The sequence below is a fragment of the Myotis brandtii genome, unplaced genomic scaffold, assembly GCF_000412655.1.
Source record: "Myotis brandtii unplaced genomic scaffold, ASM41265v1 scaffold303, whole genome shotgun sequence".
In the NCBI taxonomy this organism is placed as follows: Eukaryota; Metazoa; Chordata; class Mammalia; order Chiroptera; family Vespertilionidae; genus Myotis; species Myotis brandtii.
Window position 1 is genome coordinate 1418886 of NW_005361573.1, and position 23461 is coordinate 1442346.

At 51.4% G+C, this 23461-nt stretch overlaps 1 protein-coding gene across 1 annotated transcript in view; it reads left to right on the forward strand.

Annotated features, from left to right (window-relative positions):
• The window catches only part of MYO18B (myosin XVIIIB), a 171154-nt gene that overhangs the window by 42430 nt on the left and 105263 nt on the right, over window positions 1-23461 (forward strand). Inside the window, exons 16-21 of the mRNA XM_014542478.1 lie at window positions 308-455; window positions 3664-3823; window positions 6113-6296; window positions 7083-7305; window positions 10774-10883; window positions 21097-21162. Coding sequence (XP_014397964.1) covers window positions 308-455; window positions 3664-3823; window positions 6113-6296; window positions 7083-7305; window positions 10774-10883; window positions 21097-21162 — 891 coding nt within the window. The remainder of the gene's footprint in view (window positions 1-307; window positions 456-3663; window positions 3824-6112; window positions 6297-7082; window positions 7306-10773; window positions 10884-21096; window positions 21163-23461) is intronic.

Genomic DNA, 23461 nt, shown 5'->3' on the forward strand with positions numbered 1-23461 from the left:
TAAAGGGCCAGAAGGTTGAAAACCACTGTGTTAGAGGAAATGAGGCTCAGAGAGGTACAGCGAGTTGCCCAAAGTCACACAGGAAATGAGGATAGAGGTGGGATTTGAACTTCTTGGAGCTGAGAGGTTGTTACAGTGTTGTGGTTTTGGGGTGAGTGGTAATGAATGGAAGCATAGGTCCGGGCCATATGTTTGAGTAATGATGCCTGGGGTTCAGCTCCCCTGACTCCTGAAGGGGGAAGAGAAGCCCAGGACTGGCATCTGTTGGGGATCAGGGCTCCTCAGTGTATCATGGATCTCGCGCCAGGTCCGCCTACCACCTGGAGGAGGTGCTGCGGATGCCAAGGGCCTTTTCTGGGTCCTGGACGAGGAGGTCCGGGTGGAGGGCTCCAGTGACAGCGTGGTGCTCGAGCGTCTCTGTGCAGCCTTCGAGAAGAAAGGAGCTGGTGCTGAAGGTAAGGGAGTGAGGGAGTAAGGGAGCTGGAATCTGTCCTTGTCAGCAGCAGAAAAAGCCCTGATAAGGCCTGCACAGGGCAGGGTCTGAGTGTGCCTGTGTATGCTTTCATTCATTCATGTGCTCATTCATTTGTGTATCCAGCAAATGTATGGAGCAGCTACTATGTGCTGGATACTGTGCTATATTGTGGTGAACCGGCCTCGAGCGGCTCATAATTCCTCTTGAGGTCACCAAGGGAATGAGGGTTGGCTGAGAAGGTGGTCAGAGACTCAGCCCTAGGACATTCCAATGTTAAGGGGCCAGGGATAAGGTGAGCGATCAGCAAAGGAGACTGAGGAAGAGTGGCTAGGGAGGCAGGAGGGAAGCCAGGAGAATGTGAACGGACCAAATCAAAGCTGCTAAGAGGTCAGGTGAGGGGTGGCTGAGGGCTGGCCACTGGCTAGGCCACACGGAGGCCATTGGCGACAGACAAGAGTAATTCCAATGACGTTTTTGGGGTGCGTGTCTGATGGAGTGGTTTGTGAGAAATTGGGAAAGGGTTAGAGAAAGAAATATGGCAACACTCAGAGCCGCCATCCACTGGGTTCAGGCTGCAGGAGCCTCTACCCCAAGGGGACCAGCCAAGGCCCCTGTCCAGACATTCATGCAGCATTCTCGCTCTCACATCAGGGCATGATTTTTTTGTTTTGCTAATCCTCACCGGAGGATATTTTTCCATTGTTTCTTCAGAGAGAGTGGAAGAAGGGAGGTGAGTGGAAGAGAGAGAGAAGAGAGAGAAACATCAGTGTGAGAGACACATTGACCGGTTGCCTCCTGCACGCGCCCCAACCTGGGATGGGGTGCAAACCCACAACCCAGGTACATGCCCTTGACCAGGAATCAAACCCACAACCCATATATGTGCAAGGGCCGGTGCTCTAACCATTGAGCCCACCAGCCAGGGCCAGGACAAGATTTTTAAGCAGCATCTGATGGCTCCAGCACTGTGAGAAATGTATTTCTGTTGTTTAGGCCACTCAGCATTGGTACTTCGTTATGGCAGCCACAGGAAAGTAATACAGTTCACGCGTGTGTTATTAATAGTATCTATGTGTCTTTATAGCAACACAGTCATGAAATACAATTATATGTAATTATACAATTTACAAAATATATAAATATATATGGTGTATATTTACATATATGCCCTGACCAGGAATCGAACTGTCACCTCCTGGTTCATAGGTGGATGCTCCACAACTCAACCACACGGGCCGGGCAGGCATGGGGCTTTTGGGGTGTGGGGGTGGAGGAGGAGGCACACCCAGATGTAGAACAGCCAGGAGGCAGAGCTGTTCAAAGCTCCCCAGGCTTCTGTCCACAGAGACCTGGGTTGGATCCCGCTCCATGACTTCACTGTAATGTGTGTGGCTTCTGGGAAGTTGCCTCCCAGGGGACTGGAGTGAGGGCAGATGAGCTCATGTGGGCCAAGAAGCGTTTGTACATCCTCCCCCTGCAGCTCGCTGCCCAGAAAGCCCCGCCGCAGAGCCCTCCCCGACGCTGCCTGAGCTGTCCCCTCCCAGCCACGCTGTCCCATCACAGCTCCCTGGTCACTTCCCTCAGGGCCCTTTCCAGGACTGTGGACGCTGTTATCTGTGTACTTGCTCCTCATGCCCTCGGACATCCCGGGAGCCCCCAGGATGCAGGACACAGGCCTGTCTGTTCTCTGCTGACTCCCTGGTGCCTGCACCAAGGCAGGGCCTCCGAAGAATCTGCCATTTGCCCTTCCCCTCTCCTCTCTCGCTCTGTTCCAATCACACCGCTCTCTCAGCTGCCCCTTAAACATCCCCACCTCAGGGTCCTCTGCTGGCTGTCTCTTCTGCCGGGAACATTCTTCCGTCACACGTCAGTATGCATCTCTCCCTCACCTCCTGCGGGTCACAGGGACCTGCCTGAACACCTTGTGTAAAATAATAACTCCCACCTGCCTGTGCCCGTCTCCCTTCCCCTCTGCTCCATGGCAACCATCACCAGGGGCATCAGGCAGCACTGGGCTGGTCGCCTCTGTAGTCACAGCACCCAGAGCGCTGGCATGGTGAGGAGGACAGTGACTCCTGGTACCGGATAGATGAAGGTGCGGAAACCCACTGGTCCTGAAGCAGATGAAATGATTCCTCAGATGGAATGCTTTCTGCATCTTGACTTTTGGATAAAAAGAGACAGAAAGTAGGGCCAGAAGCAGAAAGTGTCCTGTAGGGTGTGGCTGGGACAGGAGGGGGTTTGCCTAATCTGTGGGCCCCTCTTGTTTTCCTGTGAGGCCCCAGATGCCCATCCCAGATGCCCCAGCAGGATGCCCTCGTTCCCAGGGGAGAGACTGTTACTCCTTTGTTGCGGACTGACTGAGAGACAGTGACTCAGACATTTTGTTTAAAAAAAACCCCAAAACAACAGTCTTTGCCTCTAGGGCTTTCTGATTGGCTGAGTGAGCGAGAGCAGTCAATCAAGCAGGACACGCGGGGGTCTGGTTAACCTGCCTGGCTGTCTGCTGTTTCTCGCCGCAGGTGTGTTTGCGGGTGGCTGGCCTGAGGGGGCTGGGCAACCCTCATGGCTCAGAGATTTAAGTGGCACAGCCGCTGTCATGCAGTCATGAGTAGTGGAGTCGGGATTTGAACTCAGGTCTTCTCCAACTCCAAGCCCATTTGTTTCTCCCACTCAGACCCTCCCAACAAAGTGTCTGCCAGCATCTCCCAAGAGTAGGCTGTGCCGTTATTTGGATGATGGTATTCAAGATACAAATATTTTCAACATTTTAAATAATTATGTATTTATTTTCATGACTATTAAAAAATAAATATCGTTTGCTCTCCAAACCTGCAACATAATGTTCCTTTATAAATGGGTTTATCTGTAAAAATGCGAGTCGAGTTAAGGAAAACATTAATAACAGCCCAGGTGATTCATGGGCCTGGTAAAAAATATGCAGATTGTATGCACTAATGATGCCTGGGGAAAACAGGTATTCCAGATTCAGGACTATAAATAGGAGGAATAAAATCCATGTGGGAAATAATGCGGACAAATGCACAGAGCAGGGGAAATGTGGGTCCCCAGAACGGTCAGCTCTAGCTGCCTAGAGACATTAAAATGCAACGAGTGTGTTCTTGGTGACGCCAAGTGATTGCAGTGTCCCCCATGGGCCCCCACACTCATGCGCTGTCTGTTTTCAGGGACCTCTGCCCTTCGACCCTGTGAGCAGCCCCTTCAGTGTGAGATCGCCCACCAGCGGGGACAGGACCCCGTGCGCTATGACCTCACGGGCTGGCTCCACAGGGCCAAGCCCAACCTCTCAGCCCTGGACGCCCCCCAGGTCCTGCAGCACTCGAAAAGGTGAGTCCGGCCAGGGCCAGGTCAGGGCCACTGGAGGCGCTGCAGCTCGTTCCCCCGCAGGGCTGTGCAGTCACAACAACCCAGCGAGTGAGGGCTGCTCCCGGACGTCTCTAAGGACAGGGCCGTAATTCAAATCGGAGCAGTGCAATGTCTCCCCAGGGCCAGGGAGCCCAGCCGAGGAGAAGAGCCGGCCTCCGGGCAGGTGGAACAAATGTCCAAGGCTGTGACTTCTTATTTCGGCTCTTTGCCTTTCATTAAGTATCTGAGAGATGATGTGACTGGAACAGCTTTTATAGACATCCTAGAACGAGGGGGTTGTAAAACCGAAGTGATAATGTTTTGTAGCATTAAAAAAAAACTCACTGCATTCCCTGGCTGCTATTTTCAAAGTGCTGGCCGAGGGCTGGCAGCAGTCGCCGCCTTTGGTTCAGAGAGTTACTGGAAGTGCGTGCATGCGTGTGTGTGTGTGTGTGTGTGTGTGTGTGTGTGTGTGTGTGTGTGTGTGTGTGTGTGTGTGTGTGTGTGTGTGTGTGTGTGTGTGTGTGTGTGTGTGTGTGTGTGTGTGTGCTTTCTCCACCATAAAATGAGGGTTTGTTGGACAAGACCACAAGATTTGGTAGATGTTGCACAGCTTTGAAGTCAGGCAGATCCTCAAATTCTGCTTTTGTCTTTTTCAAGCTGCATGACCTGGGCCTCAGTTTCATAATCTGAGAAGTGGGTGTGATGCCAAGCTGCCATGTCTGATGGAAGGTTTTAATGACATGACTGATGGCTTATTAGGTAGCCTGGTTCCTAGCAGGCCCTCAACCCACGTCTCACTGTGGCCATGGAAATTCCCTTCCTGCTCCAGGATCCTGTGGCTCAGGCTGGGTGAGGGGTGTGGGGTTCGGAAAGGGTGAGCCAGACCTCTGTGGGCCAGATGGCCTGGTGAGCAAGGAACATTCTGGAGGAAGGAACAGCGTGTGCGAAGTCGTGCTCACGGGAGTGAAAGATCGGGCATGTTAGGAGTAAATCCCATTGGGAGGTCTTGTGCGCTCGAGAGCCAAGCATTGGTGATTTCTGAGAGCAAACAGTGCTTTTCCTCCGCGTGTAGATCTGCAGCCAAGAGCGCCAGACGCGCCAGGACGGCTTGCTTGGCATTCTGATTCCCAGGCGCCTCCCAGTCTCTCTGGGGAGGGTCCCAGGACTTGCTTTGCTGACAAGCTTCTCAGGAGGTTCTTGGACACTCACGTTTTGGTCAGGCACTTTTGCCTTATATATCAGAAGCTGAGGCCCAGAGAGGACACGTGACTCACAGAGTAAACTGAAGGCCAAAGGTGAAGTCTCCCAGCCCCACAGATGGGACAGTCCCTGTATAGGGACCAGGACTAAGGGTATGGCTTCCTCTTCCTATACCAGGGGGAAGTGCTCACATGCCCCAGGGCCCTGGGGCTCCTGCTTCCAGGCCCGCCCCTCCCCTCCAGCCCCTCCCTAGCTTTTTGTTTCAACGCGAGAGTGTTTTCAAGCCATTGTTGGTCTTTGTGCTCCGTCAGGCATTTAACCACTTTAAGCAGCTTTGGGCATTTGAGACTTATTTACTCAACAGTTTGCACAGTGGAGTCAGGCATGGAGGGCGATGGATAACAGGTCTGAGGGCTGGGGTGCGTCCTGGGCGTGCAGGGAGCGGTAGGGTAGGAGGTGCCTTGCGCTTCTATTGGAGGGCGGGGCAGGTGGGACCTGAGAGGCAGGGGGCTTCTCTGAGGCCCAGCCTCATCCCAGGGCGCAGCAGGGTCTTCCAAGCCTTCTTAATCCTCTTCTGCCCACTGAAGCAGGCGGGCCGGCTCAGGCTCACCGGAGCGGAGCCTCCTGGGCCCTGGCCCTGGCCCACCAATCTCAGAACCTGGACCTCACAGGAGCGCCCAGGGAAGGCACTACCCGCCCCTCGGATCAGGCCGGACTTTTCATTGACTGGTCCAGATCCACATACTGACCGCTCAGCCTGCGAGTCCTTCATTGTTGTGTGAAACAGAGAGATGCTTCTGCCCTCCGAGAAGGTGCAGCCTTAGGATTCCCGCAGGCATGGAAGCAGCAGGGATACCCAGCAAAGGAGAGAGGTTCTAATGGGAGGAGAGGGGCCCGAGGAAGGAGCTGGTGTTGGTCATGAGACAAAGGCTCACCTGGCCGAGAAGGACAGTGACCAGCACGTGTGATTCACGGGGAGGGTTCAGGAAGCAGGTCAGCAGGAAGCAAAGTGGACCCATCTCCCCTGAAAGCCCTAAAGGCTCTCTCTCTCCCCCTTGGACCTGCCAGGGAGGAGCTGAGGAACCTGTTCCAGGCCCGGGCCAAGCTGCCGCCCGTGTGCCGCGCGGTGGCCGGCCTGGAGGGCACCTCCCAGCAGGCCCTGCAGAGGAGCTGCGCCGTGAGGAGGACCTTCGCCAGCAGCTTTGCCGCGGTGAAGAGGCGAGCCCCCTGCTCCCAGATCAAGCTGCAGATGGTGAGTGGGTGCCCTGACCTCACGGCCACGCGTCCCTCCCCTCCTCCAGGTCGGGTCACCTACCTGTAGCACCTCTAACCTCCCAGTGAGCCTGGAGGGCAGGCATCGCCCTGAGTGCCACAGAGGAGGACACCGGCACTCAGGGCGGCAAGGAAACTCGGCCACAGTCACACTCCTGGGGCGTGATGGTCCCAGTCTGAGGTCAAAGCCTCGGCTACTTGGTGTTGACTTGAGTGGCTTCAGGCAGTTTGCAGGAACCACTCTGTCCTCCTGACCACGCCAGGCCCGCCTGCCTTCCTCCCTCCCCAGGGCCCACATGTTCACCACCAGGCTCTCCCTGGGAGAAGCAGCAGGCTGCAGCACTGGATGTAACTGTGTTACCTAGAAACGTTCATCCAGTAGCAAATGAGGAAATTTGATTGGTCAGTGGTCAGGCTGAGCCCAGAGGGTGGGGGCACGGGAAGGGTAAGTTTTGAAAAAAACCTCATAGCATCTTATACTGAAAAAGCCCACAGATCAGTCCCTGGGTTCTAGTCTACCTCTTCTGCTGGGCCACTCCCTTGCCCTCTCCATGCCTCAGTTTCTCCATCTGTTACAACAAGGGCTATTATGAAGGCCCCCTGGTCTTCATGAGTATGAAGCAGGCCGTAGGTAGGAGGTCCTTGGTGTAGGACAGAGGGCCCCAGGAGATGCTCAGGCGAGGCTGAGTGTTTGCTGGGGGATGTCCTGACCCCTGTCTGTCTCACCCTGGACAGCTGGCCCTGACCCCCTCTCCTCCGGTTCTAGGATGCATTGTCCAGCGTGATCCGAAGGTCTCAGTTACACTTCATCCACTGCCTGGTGCCGAGCCTCACCGTGGAGAGCAGGGGTGGGCAGGGAGCTCCGACCCCGCCGCAGCCTGATGGGGACAAGCCCGGAGCAGGCGGGCCCCTGCCCTTGGACATCCCCGCACTGAGGGTCCAGCTTTCGGGCTCCTACATCCTGGAGGCGCTGCGTCTGCACAGGGCAGGTAAGAGCCACCGGGGAGTGAGTACCTTGTCTCTGATGCCTGGGACATGCCCGCCGACCAGGGGCACCCCAGGACAAGAGCACCAACGATGTGCCAGGAGCTCTCCGTTGACTCTTCCCAGCAGCCCTGTGAGGGGGAGGCTATGAGCACCCCCATTTTACAGATGAGGAAACAGAAGCTCAGGGAGGTCAAAAGACGTGCTCAAGGTCACACAGCTGGGACATGGCAGAGCCTGGATTTGGATCTAGGTCTCTTTAAATCCAAAGCCCTTTTTATTTCTTGAAATAGTTGTGTGCTCCTGGAAGGCTAGGGCTGTGTCTTACTCATCTTCCTTCCAACAACAAACGTGTTAGGAGCTTCTACTTTGGGATCGAGAGTAGAGTCCCCCAATGAGGGATGCTTTGGTTAAGATGCTCAGCCTGGTTTGGGAGATCAGTGTGGAAACCGGTGATAATAATGCGACGTGGCAAGGGCACGTGTCACACGGGGATGCAGGCGGTACCTGGATGCCTGGAGGAGGAAGCTCTGGGCTCTCATTGGTGAGATTGGGGAGACCTCCTAGAGGAGGGAGCATCTTAGTTGAGTCTAGAAACAAAACAAGCAGCTCACCCCGGGGCCTGGGGTAGGGGGGAGAGGGAACCTTGGGCAGACGGAACAGCATATGCAAAGGCAGGGAGGCACTGCCCAGCCTGGGATTTCAGGAAAGGGGGTTCAAAACAAGTGAGGGACTTGTGAGGGGGGCAGGTCCAGCGGGGAAGGCTGTGAACTGGTCTGTGGAAGTTGGGTTCTCCCAGGTCCAGCTGAGGCAGTGATGGGTGGTGGGGGACAGAGGGGTGCAGTCAGGGGAGTGAAGTCTTCCAGGCCTGTGTTTTAGAAAGTGGGCACGCACCCGAAATTTCCACCACTGGCTCATCTCAGGAGCTGAGTCTGATCTGAATCCTTCCCTTTCTTTTCTGCCTCTCAGACCCCAGAGGCCAGCACATGAGGCCCCTCTCTGCCCTTTAGGAATGCCTCAGGCACAGGAAGTCTCTCTGCAGAAGGTGGGGTAGCTGTGGCTGGTGAGGAGCCCAGGTGGACCCCCGTTTGTTTAATGTCTCTGTGGTCACTGACACCCCAGCTTGTGGCCGCTGCCCCCACCTGTTCCCAGTGTGTTAATAATGGAACCCTGGGCCCGAGGCATTTAATGGAGAAGCTGGGAGCAGCAGGAGGCAGAGATGAGGCCCTCACTCCCCTGGGCGTCTCATTGATTCTCCCTCCTGCCTGTACAATCGGGCGGAGGGAGACAGATAATGTCTCGGGAGGAGCGCGAGATGGTCACAGCCACAGCGGCGACCGATCGATTCTGCCTGGCTGGCTGGCAGAGAGCGCTGGGCCTCTGCAGGCGCCCTGGACTGCCTGTTAGAGCCCCTGTGTGCACGCTCGGGTCAGCGGTCCCCTTCCCCAGCCCGCATGTCCTCACTGCAGTGTCTGTCCTCTGCATTCTCAGCATCGCCCAACTCCGTCAGGATGAGTTTTCCAACCAAGTGGAGGGTGGATGCCTTGTGGTAGACATTTCCAATGTCTGCCTCCCAGACCTGGTTCATTTCCCATTTTTCTTTCTGCTCTAAATTGCTTCTGTCTTTCTCACACCATACAGGAAATATTTACATGCATCTCTAGCTACATATGTATATAAAATATTTATGGTTTTGAATTCATGCAAGTATAACATGTACATACAGCTACGGATGCACACATAGGCATGCTGTTTGTTGAGTACCTATGATGCGCCAGACACTGTCGTCACACATAGTAACTGGCATCAGTCTCACAGAGGACAGCGGCTGGCGCATAGAAAATGCTCATTAAACATTACGTGTCTTACGTCCTGGTGGGCACAGCTCAGACTCTGGAGGGCGTGGGCCTGGACTTAACTGTGAGTGACACCGGCAGGTCCCGAGATGTGCCTCCTGTGTCTTTCACCTGTAATAGTTCGGATCTCAGCTGTGGAGGGTCTGCAGAATGAATAAGGTAATAACACTTAGGAGACCGATGTGGGAAGGCACTCGATGCATGTTAGCCTCTTACTGTAATCATCACCAGATTTAATCATTATAAGGGCCCTGTGAAAATAGATGTGATTCTCATCTGACAGGTGAGGAAATTGACGCTCAGAGAGATGGGGCCATTTGTCTCCAGTCAAAGGGCTAATGAGGGCAGAAATGGGATGTGAACCCAGATCATCTGACCCAAAGGGCAGGCTTGAAACCTCCCAGCCTCCCCCAACCCCATCTCTGTTCAGTCAGCATCCTTTGAACCTGACTGGAGACTCTCCTCCTCCAGGAAGTCTCCTGGGATTTGCCACCTGCAGGCACTGTCACTCTTCCTCATGGTTTATGCATTTGGCTTACTGTGGAGCGAAGTCTCAAAAGTAGTGAGATTTCATCAGACTTCCTCCCATCAGGCTACTTGAGAGTGGTTTTGTTTGTTTTAGTGGGTTTTTTTGTTTGTTTGTTTGTTTTTATTTTTTAGGCCACTAAGGCTCTACCATGTCCCTTATATCCAAACCTCAAGGTTTGGGATTAGAGTTCAAGTTCCTTTGGGACCCAGTCCCTGCCCACCTTTGACCCATCGTTGTTTACTCTCCACTGGATTAATTATTGTCCTTGTCCAGATTTGAGCCCCAGCTGGGAGAGTTACCATCCGTGTGGCTTTGGCCGAGTGACTTAACTCTCTGGGCCTCAGTTTCCACATGTGTAAAACAGACATAGGAATGTAGGCCCAGAGTGTCTGTCACACAGGGGAGTTGCTATCCTTGTGTCTTGCACACGGAGGTGCTCAGTAAATGCTGGCTGTTGCTCTGACTATGGAACCATGTTAGGTTTCTCCGCTCCACTCCCTCTGCCTAGACGCCCCTTCCACAGCAAATCCTCTGACAAACTCTTATGGCTCCTCCAAAGTCCAGCTCTCATGCCACCTTCCTGGGAGCCTCCAGAGCCCCTCCTGTGTCCACGCAGAAGGGTGGGTGCAGCTGTGTGCATCCTACATGTTGGATTCACAGCAACTCTTAGGTACTATCCCATTCAGCATTTCTTCGTGCAGTCTGTGGCTGATAATAGTTATTAGACAAAAAGAAAAAGATTTTCCATGGTCGAGCAGGTTTGGAAAAACCTCTGGGTGCAGCAAAGCTAACCCGGCATCTTCCATGCAGAGGTTCTCCGAGCCTCTGACAGCGATGCTGACTCACATCGGGACGTCCCAAGAGGCAGATGAGAGCCCAGCCTTTTCAAACTTGCAGTGGAGCGTTTTATAGGGTTTGTGTTCTGCAGAGACATTCAGGAAATGTGGACTGAACCCAATCTCTGAAGTTAGCAAATGGGGAAACTGAGGCCCCCTAACGAGTCCACATAGCACATTAGGAGCAGGGCCCTGGGCTGGGTTTCTCACCTAGATACCACTTCTTCTCCTGCCCGCTCCCCTCTCCCCCAGGTTATGCTGACCACATGGGGCTCACGCAGTTCCGCCGGCGATTCCAGGTGCTGGACCCCCTGCTCATGAAGAAGCTCACGTTGGCCACTGAGGGAGTCGACGAGAGGAAGGTATGTGGAGATGGGTGCCGGGGTGGTGGAGGCCCTGGGTATTTCTGTTCCGTAGGGGAAGAGAAGGGGCCATCTCGACCAACTGGGATCTGAGAGCCGAGCCTTGGGGGCAAAGATGAGGGTGGTGTGAGATGTGGCCCAGACCCCTAGACTGTACCCCCCACCATGCCCCTTAGGATACTACCCATCCCAGTGATTCAGAATCACTTCCGAAACCCTGTGTGAGGAAATGCAGGCAAAGAATTAGCCAGGAGGAGAGCATGTCCCAGCGGCAAGGGCCCCCAACAAGATGAAAAGCCATCTTTCCCGAGGGAGTTCTCTCACACCAGCACCCTGAGATGGTCTATGTAAAGGGGGCTTCGTTGTCATAAAAGTTTGAGAAGCATTTCACGCTAGAGCCCCATCTTATAGAATTATAGCGAACTGTGCGCCTCAGGGCCTTTGCACCAGCTGCTTCCTCTGCCTGGAGCTCTCTTTCCGCTGTCTTTGCATGGCCAGTGTCAGCTTGCTGTTCCGATCCTGGCTCAGCTGTTACTCTCCATCACATCACCTTGTTTTAATGTTTGTACAGCACTTCTCCTTATTCAAAGTTAATAGGTCCCCCTGTGTGTTTTCTGGCTCATATCAAGCGTTCCATCAATTCTCTGTTGAACGAAGGAATGAGTGAATGAATATACATACCTGACCCCCTATTTCTGCCCCTGTGTCTCCTTTCTCCAATGCTACTGTAAACTCCTAGGGCTGAAACCTCAGCTTCACCCCTAATGCCACACCCCCAATAATTTTCTATTGAGAGTGGCCACCAGCTGATTGATGACCACAGAGCTCTTTAGAGTTTGCAAAATCCCATTGCATCCTTGCAACAGCCATGCAGTATAGGAGCGACAATGGCCCTTTTACAAATGAAGAGACGAATTGACTCCCCTGGGGCCACACAGCCAGGCATTCGTGGGTTTTGTCCTTGAGCCCAACTTTCTTGATTCCAGTGAGGCCAGTGGAGACAGCATGGGCTCCAGAATCACACAGACCTGCACTTGAGTCTCAGCTGGGGCTGTGTGAACATAAGCAAGTTCCTTCCTGTTTCTGCCTCAGTTTTCTTCACCTGTAAATGGGGTATAACAACAATGCCTACCTCAGTGGGTGTTTTGAGGGCTACATGGAACTGTATAGTTGAAGTGCTTGACACAGAGCTTGCTGCATGCTAAGGGCTTGATTTGTATGAGCTCCTGTTATCAGCATCATCAGCATCTTTCAAGGCCAGAGAGATGACAACCAAGCCACACAGACTGTATTTTTACAGCCATATTGAACCTTCACCTCCAGGTGGGTGTGCCCACGTGCACTTGGGATCATCAATCAGTGCGTCACTGGGCTGGAAGAGTAAACAGAGTCACAATCATTAGGTCCTCTCCTGGCTCTTCTCAGCAGGCGGGCCCAGGGCACAGGCCACCTTGTGGAGACAAGGCAGTGCCTTTCATGTGGCCTTCCCAACTCACCGTGGGGAGGGGACATCAGTCCCAGCTCGTGCGGTGCAGGGCTGTTCCCTCTCTGGGCAGCTGCCCATTGTGGAAGCCACTAACCACTGTGTATCCGTCTTCATTTGGGGTTCTCTGTCCTAGGTCCCCCCAACTTGATCTCTGTTCAGGGCATCTGGAATGGAGCCATTGAAAGGTCTTGGGCTCCTCTGCAGTTGAAAACAGCACGGATGTGCGGTGTGGGGAGTCTTGTGCGGTGGCAGTGGGTGTAGCATATGGAAGAGTTTCTATTCCGAACGACTCAGCAGTTCCCTGTCTCAGCCAAACCGAAACCACCTCCACGCACCCGCTGGAGGCCTGGGAAAATGGAAAATTACAAGTGGAATGGACTTGGTGGGAAGTTTTTGCCGCTTCTTATTCTTTTTTCATTTGCTCACAAATCTCATTTGCGGCAGCATCGAATTTTTGGTAGCAACAAAAGGAAACAGCATCCTGCCTCTTATGAGGAAGCTGATAAATATTCATTTCCCAGGCAACATGATAGGCCATGAATTATGCATGAACATGTGCTCGGGTGGGCAAACTGTCAGCCTGTGTGTGTAAAGCAGTGAAGACCTCAGGATTGGAGAAGACAAGTTTGACAGCTAGAAAAGGTCAATATTGTCGTCGGGCACTAGAGGGAAGCAGAGGGAATGCGCTGTCGGGTATACAGTGGGCCTTGGTGAGGTCCCCTGTGTGCCTGATGTGGGGCGCCTAACCATTGGTGTTTCACACCAAGACTGTTTCCCAGTGAAGTGCTCTCATGTGGTGGTTACCCACTGCATGCTTTGTGTTCCTGAAACAAAGCACGTGCCTTTTACCACTCGCGCAGTCTCACTACAGTGTTTCTGGCACCGTGTGAAAAGGTTACAGACCCTTGACCTGAAACCATCCTCAAAAGATAAATGGGGATTATCCCCATTTCACAGCAGAGGCAGCTGAGGCCATCACCACTCAGCCAGGCGGTGACATCTCATTGTGGTTTCAATTTGCATTTCCCTGGTGGTCAGTGGTGTTGAACATTTTCCACGCTTGAATGGGAGCTCTCTGAGGACCAGCAGTGTCTGGTGAAGTTCTCTACAGGATGTGCCATTCCTGATGTTAATTTAAAATTATTATAAACTTTGTTCAACTTTAGCCAAGTACCTACTTTGCAGCAGTCCCTGGCCTAGGTGCCACAGATACAGGGATGAACAGAACACAGCCTCACTGGGGGAGAAACACTTAAGCCATTTCCACAGAGGGGTGGCTTTAGGATGCCCCAGGGAGCACCCCTAAAACTTTAGATATTTTCAGTAGGGGCGAGAGTGGGGCACCAGGGAAGACACCTCTGAGCAGGCGATGATTGAGTGGAGCCTGGCGGGGTAATTTGGAGGCGTCAGGAGTGCACACATTGGGCACTGCTTGTGCAAAGACCTGGAGCTGTGATGTCGCATGGCTAGCTTAGTGTAGCTTCCGCATAAAGGAGGCCAAGTGTCAAGAAAAGGGGCTGACGATGTTGGCAGGGGCCAGACCATGGGTCATTGTTAGCAGGGCTAGAGAGTATGGGCTTTTATGGGCTTTCTCAGGGGGCAGCTCCTTGTTCCATTCTGGCTGGTCATTGTCCATTGCTTACCCCAATCAGGGTGACAATCTTAGGCTGGCTGTTCCATTGACCTTCTTCACTTGTTTGCAGCCAAGAAAGGTTTTCAACAGGGCATGACACAGACAACAATGAGGGCTCAAGCAGTGAAGGAATTCTAATCCATTCTGCCCATTCCATGGTCCCCTCTAGGGAGCAGTGTCCTTGTGCTGACCTCCAGCTGCTCAGGATGCATCGTCCCTTCTAGACACCCAGGCATATGCCCAGGTCTGCATGACGATCTTATATTCCTTCTAATCATCTTGGGTCCCTTCCATGTGTCATCCCATCTGGTTAAACGTATACCGTAAACTACACTGAAGCCCACCACAGTGGCCAGCATGGTGGAGTCCCAGGCAGGTTGGTGGAGGAGCTCTTTCAGCTCACCTTGGCTGTGTCCCAGATTCTGGTCACTCCTCTCTCTGTGCCTGAGGCAGGAGTGGCCAGGTCTCTCTGATCAATGTGAGGGAATCCTTGGAACCCCCCTCCCCTGAGGGTGTCTGCAGTGTTGATTGATTTTATAGCCAACAACATCTCTGTCCCTGGGACTTGATCTGAAGAACACATTAAGGGATGCTAATCCATCTTCTCAAAGGCAGCCACTCTTATTTCATCTCAAACCCTGTGGACACTCCCAATTTCCTCCCAGTTTGTCTCCAAGTCCCTTTCTTCTGGGAAGAGGCCCCTAGGAGCCTGTGGCTGGGAGGGGAGCTGTCCGCAGTCAGGGTGCTGAACGACTATTCAGGCGCTCCTATAGCCTGAGCCCTCAGGAATTTATTTATCGTCATTTTCCTGCTCACCTTGCTGTCCCCCAGTTTGAGTCTCCTCTTTTAATAATGTCGGTTTTCCATTCAGTGTTAACCAACCGATTGTGTGTGTTTTTATTTGTTTGTTCATTTAGTTTCTGCTTTGTGCCAGGCATTCTATTTACAGTCCTGAGCAGAGAGTGTTCAATACCAGGACATAGTCCCCACCCTTATGGAGGGAGTGGATCAATGTGTGAGAGGTCCAGTGGGTGAAAGGGTGAGGTTTAGAGTCAGATGGACTTGGGTTCAAATCCTGGTTTCTGACATCTCTCTTTCCATTCATTCGTGCCCACAGGTAACTTTTAATTGGGCATCACAAAGCACCTGGCACATAGTAGGTGCCTAACAGATGGCAGCTGCTGGCTATAGCAGCCATTGAGCCATGGCACTTCATGGACAAGGTGCTATGCCAACAGCAGCCAAATAGTTAAAATAGTTCACATCCAGTTCCACAAACATGGATTCTCCATTTCACACCATTCGTTGAGGAGTGAGTTGGGGAAGCATTTCTCAGTCGTGGCTCCTTATTATTCCTAGAGGCCCTCACTGCCTGTCTAGCATGTTTGGCTTCAGGTGAGGTGCCAGCCCACACACTTTTTGGGTGCATCCTTGCTGAACATTGCAGAGAAAGCGCTTTGCAAATTCTAGGGACACGAAGGGGCTCTGTAAGTGGAGGCCTGGTGTGGGTTTCTCCCAGGGACATCCAAGGACTCATAATTTGAGCCCAGAATGGTGGGGGTGAGGGGTGTGCCATCTCCCCACAGTGTCAAGGAAGGCCTTACAGCCTCAGAACCTCCCACAGTTACTGGCATTTATGGAAACTTAGCATGTCCCAGGTGTGATAGTAAGCACTCCATGTGTCCTGTATTAGCTGCGTGGCCGTCTTTGTCAAATTCAACATCTAAGCCCACAGAGGGTGTCTGCTGTCTGCTTATTTTCTATTACCTTTAATATACGTCACACTTTCCAGGTTTTGGTGGTTTTTTTTCATGACTTGTAATTTTCTGTTTAAAACTAGACATTTTAGATGCTGTGTGATAGCAGCTCTAGATTTTGGTCTTTCTCCAACTGTTTGGTAACTAACTTAACTGGACTAGATTTATGGAGTCTGTCTCCCCCATGGTATGAAACTGCTGATATCTCCACTCAGTTTTTACTTCTTGTTTTTTTATTATAAATGGTGGGTTCTCAGGGGTTTCCCTGTGCCAGCATAGCTTGTGGTCAGTAGAGGCTATGATCAAACACCTTCTGCCTGTGAAGCGCTCACCTCATTCTCATGGAGTTGCGTGTGTGTTGGAAAATGCATTCAGCAGTCAGGCGTTTATGATTGTGTCTCGGCTTTCACTTCTTGTTTGGCTCATGGCTTTATGTTATCCAGTTCCACAAACATGGATTCTCCATTTCACACCATTCGTTGAGGAGTGAGTTGGGGAAGCATTTCTCAGCCGTGGCTCCTTATTATTCGTGGAGGCCCTCACTGCCTGTCTAGCATGTTCGGCTTCAGGTGAGGTGCAAGCCCACACGCTTTTTGGGTGCATCCTTGCTGAACATTGCAGAGAAAGCGCTTTGCAAAATTCTAGGGACACGAAGGGGCTCTGTAAGTGGAGGCCTGGTGTGGGTTTCTCCCAGGGACATCCAAGGACTCATAATTTGAGCCCAGAATGGTGGAGGTGAAGGGTGTGCCATCTCCCCACAGTGTCAAGGAAGGCATTACAGCCTCAGAACCTCCCACAGTTACTGGCGTTTATGGAAACTTAGCATGTCCCAGGTGTGATAGTAAGCACTCCATGTGTCCTGTATTAGCTGCGTGGCCGTCTTTGTCAAATTCAACATCTAAGCCCACAGAGGGTGTCTGCTGTCTGCTTATTTTCTATTACCTTTAATATACGTCACACTTTCCAGGTTTTGGTGGTTTTTTTTCATGACTTGTAATTTTCTGTTTAAAACTAGACATTTTAGATGCTGTGTGATAGCAGCTCTAGATTTTGGTCTTTCTCCAACTGTTTGGTAACTAACTTAACTGGACTAGATTTATGGAGTCTGTCTCCCCCATGGTATGATACTGCTGATATCTCCACTCAGTTTTTACTTCTTGTTTTTTTATTATAAATGGTGGGTTCTCAGGGGTTTCCCTGTGCCAGCATAGCTTGTGGTCAGTAGAGGCTATGATCAAACACCTTCTGCCTGTGAAGCGCTCACCTCATTCTCATGGAGTTGCGTGTGTGTTGGGAAATGCATTCAGCAGTCAGGCGTTTATGATTGTGTCTTGGCTTTCACTTCTTGTTTGGCTCATGGCTTTATGTTTGCATAGGGGTATGTAGACAGCTAGGGCTGCCTCTCTCTCCTGCTCACGGGTGCGGCCTTGATCCTGGGCGCAGCCTTCCAGTCGCCAGGAGTGTGTGGGAGCTCATTTAGGTGCACTGTGGCTGTCCAGTCCCCTACAGCTCCTTGTTCCATTCCAGCTGGTCATTGTCCATTGCTTGCCCCGGTCAGGGTGACAGTCTTAGGCTGGCTGTGCCACTGACCTTCACTTGTTTGCAGCCAATTTCACTAGTGTTTCTGTCAGTGATCCTGGGCGAGGGGTTTTCCTCTGCTTTACTCCATATAAAGTGCTCCTTTCTGCCAACGACGCTGCTAGATTCCACGGCCTGCCTCACCCTCGCAGGATAACTGCACTCAGAGCGTGGTGGGGAGTGGAAGAGCCCCATCCAGATTGTCCCAAACCCCCAGGGTTCCTACCTGAGGGTCAACAGGTTTTCCTTGAATGAATGCTTCTCCATGTGTTGTATCCCTTGGCTCAATGTCCAGGGTGTTGAACTGGTTGTTTTCGAAGATGGTATCCACTTTTTACCATTGCTTTTTGCGGGGAGAGGGTTTATCAAGCTCCTCGCTCCATCGTTCTGGAAGTCTCACTCCTGTATGCTACTTCTGTGACCTTGTGAAGCCCCCACTGCATCCTTGTGGGGCAGGCATCATCACCCCCTATTTTGGAATATGAGGATCAGAGAGGAGGGGTGGCTTGCGCAGGGCCACACAGCCCAGTGCACGGTGGCCTGGCCTAGACCCCACGGTCAGAGGGCAGAGGAAAAGCTCAAGAGTCGGATTCCCTGGGGTTGCCTCTCCCCCATCACTTCTTGGCATGTGACCTTTGACCAGTCATTTCATTGCCCTGGGTCTCACTTTCTTTCTCTCTAAAACAGGCGTACAGTAGTACCTGTGGCAGAAGTTTGAAAATAGATGAGTTATGTGTCAGGTGCTAGGAGCAGGGATCACGCTAAAAAACACAGGAGAAAACTGGCCAGAACAGCCACATTTTCCTCGGCATCCACGCCGAGAGGAATCAGCTGCAGTGATCTGGGCGATTCAGATGGCTTGGCCGATATTCCAGAAAGATGCCGGACAACAAAGACATTTCTTATGTAAACCTGGATCGTTGCCCCGGATTCCAGCAGCCGGCTGGTGGCTAATGATTCCGTTAATGTACAACCAAATGAAGTCACTGATATTTCACCCAACAAGTGACAGTTTCTAAGAGTGATATTAATGATGATGATAATAATAGTAATTAAGTACAAAGTCACTTACAAAGTCATGTTACACATTCTCAATTACTCATCCCAACCCTGGAACAGCCCGGGCAGGGGACAATATCACCCTTTTGCAGGGGAGGAAAATGAGGGTCAGAAGTATAGGTCCATACCCGTCGCCACTCACTCACTCCACCATCTGCACCTGCACTTTCTTCTCGGTAAAGTGAGGTCAGCAGGTTAGCCCTAAGACTCTTGGCTACACAGCCATCTCAAGGGCTGTAAGGAAGCAAGAAGATGGAGAAGAATCCTTGAATATTAGGGGGAGGGGTGTGTGTTTTGGCAGCATTTGGGGTGCATCTGAGAAATGGAAGCTAAATGCATGGCCTTCAGTGCCTCTACCAGGTTTTGACCACGACAGAGCTGGTAGGACAGGCTCTGAGACACGGTATGGACTAGCTCACGGTATTTATTAGTGCTTCCCGCACGCCTGGTACTACGTCAAGCCCTCCGCAAGCACAACCACAGAATCTTCGGAGATAGTGCCATTATTTCACCTCCCACCCCCATTTTTTTCTGAAGAGTTGCCTACAGCTCAGAGTAAAATGCTTGTCCAAGGTCACCTAGGTCATGGGTGCTAGAACCAGGATCTCAACCCCGGTGGATCTCACTCCAGACTCTTACCCCTCCCCCAGCCCCCAGCACCTACTCTGAGAACTGACTGTAAGGCAGACCTAGGAAAATTTCACGGGCTGTAGGTTTCATCCTTTCTACTTTGAGCCCATTTTTATTTTGTTTTCCTCTTGTGCAGAGAGAAAAGATGTTGCACTTTGGAGATATTGCTTTTAGGCATTCTGCTGCCCATAGCTCCCTTGGAACGTCTTTTGGCTAAAATGTAATAAGTGAAACCACTCAATTTGTGGCGGGGCGGTATGGAATGTTCTCGCAGGAGGTCAGAGGAGGGAACTTCCTCCCGGATTACAGTCTCGGACTAGACTTTTAATAAGCTTTTTTTTTTTTTGGTATCGTAGGAAGTTTTCTGTGATGCCGATGACCCGTGGGATTGAAACTCATGTACTAAATTACTCCAGGCTCATACTACCTTTGGTTTCCCGAGTGTCACAATTGCTTTTCTGGCCGTTTATTCTGGAAATTGACTTTGTGGTTTTCGGTGGGTGGAAGGTCCGTGAGGGGTGGCGTGGGCGTGGAGTGGGAGGGGAATTGGCAGTCACAGAGAAACCAGGCACGGCCTGTACCTGTCCTAGGGTACAGATCTCTGGCAAGGCTGTTCAACTTGATGCAAAGCGGAAAATTCCATTAAATGGCTGGGGATTTGGCTACTGCTGCATCCAGGAAGCTCTGAGTGAATTTGTTTCTCTTGCATGGGTCTGCTTTTCTCACCCCCATCCCCTCACCCTTAACCCCACCAATCTCTCCTGTTTGGGTACTCATTCATTCAGTCATCATGTTGAATGAGCTCCTACTGTATGCATGAACAGTACCAGGTGCAATGGAGGAATAAGAGATGAATTAAACTCAGGCTTCTCCCTCTGTAATCTAGGTCAGGCACAGAAGGTTAATGGCTGGGTCATTTATTTAGCAAAAGTTTTGGGGAGTGAGGCAGTCTCTAGTGTGTACAATGAAGGAAGGACAGAGTGTTGGGGTGACTGTCACGGGGGACTTCAGTGACACAGGCGGGGGTGGGGGGGGTATTTCCTAGAGGCTTAGAGTCCTCTGGAGCTGAGCAGTAAGTTATGCGAAGCAGTAAGATACAGATGCTATAGCGTCGCCAGACAGGCCTCAGTTCAGATCTGGCTTTGCTCATGTGTAACCTTGTAGCATTGAAGAGATGCCTTCATTTAGTTTTATTTTTGTGGTAAAATATGCAAAACAAAATTTACCATTTTAACTGTTTTAAGTATGCAGTTCAGTGGCAACCATCACCATCATGGGGCTCCAGAACTCTTTCATCTTGCAAAACTGAAACTCTGTCCCCACTAAGCACCAACTCCCCAACTCCCTTGGCCCCAGCCCCTGGTAACCACCATTCTACTTTTGTCTCAGTGAATTTGACTATTCTAGGTACTTCATATAAGGGGACTCATGCAGTATTTGTCCTTTGTGACCAGCCTATTTCACTTAGAATAGTGATCTCAGGGCTCACCCAGGTTGTAGCAGGTGTCAGAATGTCCTTCCCCTTTAACCCTGATTACTATCCATGGTACGTATATACCCCATTTTGTTCATCCATCTGCCAGTGGACACTTGGTTGCTTCTCCCTTTTGGGGTGCAAATATCTATCCAGATCCCTCTTCCACTTCTTTTGGGTATATATATATCCAGAAGTGGAATTGCTGGATCATAGGGTAATTCTGTGTTGAATTTTTTAGGAGCCACCATATTGTTTTTCATAGCAGACACATCCATCCCTTAGTTTTGTATCTTTGGTTTCCTCCTCTGTAGAACTGGGCATGATTCTACATGCCCAGCTCTACATGACTCACCTAGGGTTGCTTTGAGGATGAAAGCAGATGGTGTCTGTGAAGGTCCCAGAAGAGTGGCTGGCACACAGTAGGTGCTCAGTCCATGCTCACCACCGGTGTGAGGTGGGGCTCTGTGTGCCCAAACTCACAGACAGGTAGGGTCGTCCTCTCTCTCCCTCCCAGCCGTCCAGGCGGCCTGACTGTCCACTTCGGGAGTTTCCCGTCGTCTGTCTGTCTCCTCTGACCTTCCTCTCCTCCCCAGGCCGTGGAGGAGCTCCTGCTGACCCTGGATCTGGAGAAGAAGGCAGTGGCCGTGGGGCACAGCCAGGTGAGGAGAGCTTATTTCTCACGCCCTCCTGCCCATCACGCAGGGACCGGATGAGACCCCGTGCATGCCTACCTCAGAGTCTCCTCCCTCCATGTCTCCTTTCCACCAGGGCTAGTCATTTTCTGCCCTGCAGTGCAGTGGCGTTATTCACACTTCTTATGAAGGTAAATGCTATAATGTGGGAGGGGAGAACCTTGAGGAGTATCACTTCCGGAGGTTAAACTCCCAGCGGCCTCGGTGGTTGGGAGAAGTTCACATCCTGGACCTCAGTTTGCCTGCCGCAGCCTCGGAAGAGCTGCCACCAAACCCGGGAAGAAACACCCGTCGTCACGCAGAGCCTCGTCACTTTGCTTCGCCACCAACTGTGACACGACTCTGGGCCTCGCTGATGGGCAGCGATAAGTGAGGAGAAGGGGCTTGAGAAAGAACACAATTGTCAGAGTTGAGAGAAATAGCTTTTTCCAGACTGGCATTGAGCCAAAAGCTCTTCCAAAAATGTTGAAGGCCATGAAGGTAAATGCTATAATGTGGGAGGGGAGGACCTTGAGGAGTATCACTTCCGGTGGTTAAACTCCCAGCGGCCTCGGTGGTTGGGAGGAGTTCACATCCTGGACCTCAGTTTGCCTGCCGCAGCCTCGGGAAGAGCTGCCACCAAACCCGGGAACACCCGTCGTCACGCAGAGCCTCGTAACTTTGCTTCGCCACCAACTGTGACACGACTCTGGGCCTTGCTGATGGGCAGCGATAAGTGAGGAAAAGGGGCTTGAGAAAGAACACGATTGTCAGAGTTGAGAGAAATAGCTTTTTCCAAACTGGCATTGAGCCAAAAGCTCTTCCAAAAATGTTGAAGTGTTTGGAGAATTTCACAGAGTGCTGGTAGGCTCCTATATGAAGTTTTCAAGAGGGAAAATACGGTATTTAGGGCTTCCCAAACTGTTTGGCCATGGGACCCTCACCCTTTTGTTTTTGTGGAAGACTCATTACCCTGTGTCACTCCACTGAACATGTATCTGTTTCCCCTCTGCAGCCCCCCCTTCACGCCCCCGGCTCCCCATGACCTGCAGGGAATGGGCCAGTGTTTCCCTGGGGAGCGTGACATTGCAGCTTCCTGGTGAAGCTACCCAGGTGGCCATGCTTATCTGTCTGGCCTCCCTTTTGCTCCTTTCCTATGATTAATAACTAGCTAATTACAAAGTGTCATTAGGATGTCACACTCTGCTTGGTCCGATAAGCAGCCGGACCCATGAAAAGCAACTAATTTAGATTTTTCTTTGTGATCTTCAGCCGCTGGTGCCTTATCGAGGCCTGTGCTGAGGGCCGTGACATTTATGAAAAAGGTGGATTCCACATGCAGTGGCCTTCTGGTCGCCGATATGCTCTTAAAAGGAAAAGAAATCAAAATAAGATTGTGCCGAGGCGATGACTTATTCCTGTTCTCTGTACGGTCGTTTCCAATTATCTTTTTTAATGAAAGCTTCCTACTTAATCAATAGCGGTTTTGGCAGAACCCACCGCCTTTTGTAATATATGAACTAGTGCTGTCATCACTTTGATCATTGATTTTTTTTATAGCAGCTTGTGGGACTCACTAGCTTGTGAAATTAATACAGTCATTATTGAGGCAATCTGATAGGTAATGAGTCAATCGTGTCTTTATTTCAATGAGGCTAATTGTCTTGGTGTCCCTGGCTGATATGAAGTGTTCTGTAAAGTGACAGAGGGTGGCAAAACAGAGTTATCACCGATTGGGTGTGTTAATTTTCATTTTCTCATCGAGAACGGGTTTCCTGCGGGATTGGTGGAATGATCTCCATCACAGAAAATATGTTCAGGGGAATGGAGACTATATCGAGACCCTCTGTTCCACCTGGAATTAAACAGCAGTTCAACCCCAAACCTCGGGCACCTATCGTAATGAATGAGGAAATGAAGGCTCACAGTGACATTGAGAATGGGTGCAGGAGATGAGCTTAAGGCTTGGGGCTCAAGTTAATCACTGGTTATGTGAACTTGAATCAATTACATGATCTTTCTGAGCCAATAGATTCCTCAGAGGTTGTGTGTGTGTGTGTGTGTGTGTGTGTGTGTGGGTGTGTGTGTAAAATGGGACATAGGAGAAAGAGCTTTGAAAAATGTAGATGCCATGCAAATGTTAATTGCATTCAGTGATAATCGCAGTCTTGTCTGGAGTCAGATAGAGGGAAAGGAGTCCTGGTGTTGCCACCTGCTGGAGGAGCATCCCGGAGAACCGCCTGTCTTGGCCTCAGTCCCTCCCTCCCTAAAATGGGGAGATGTGTTA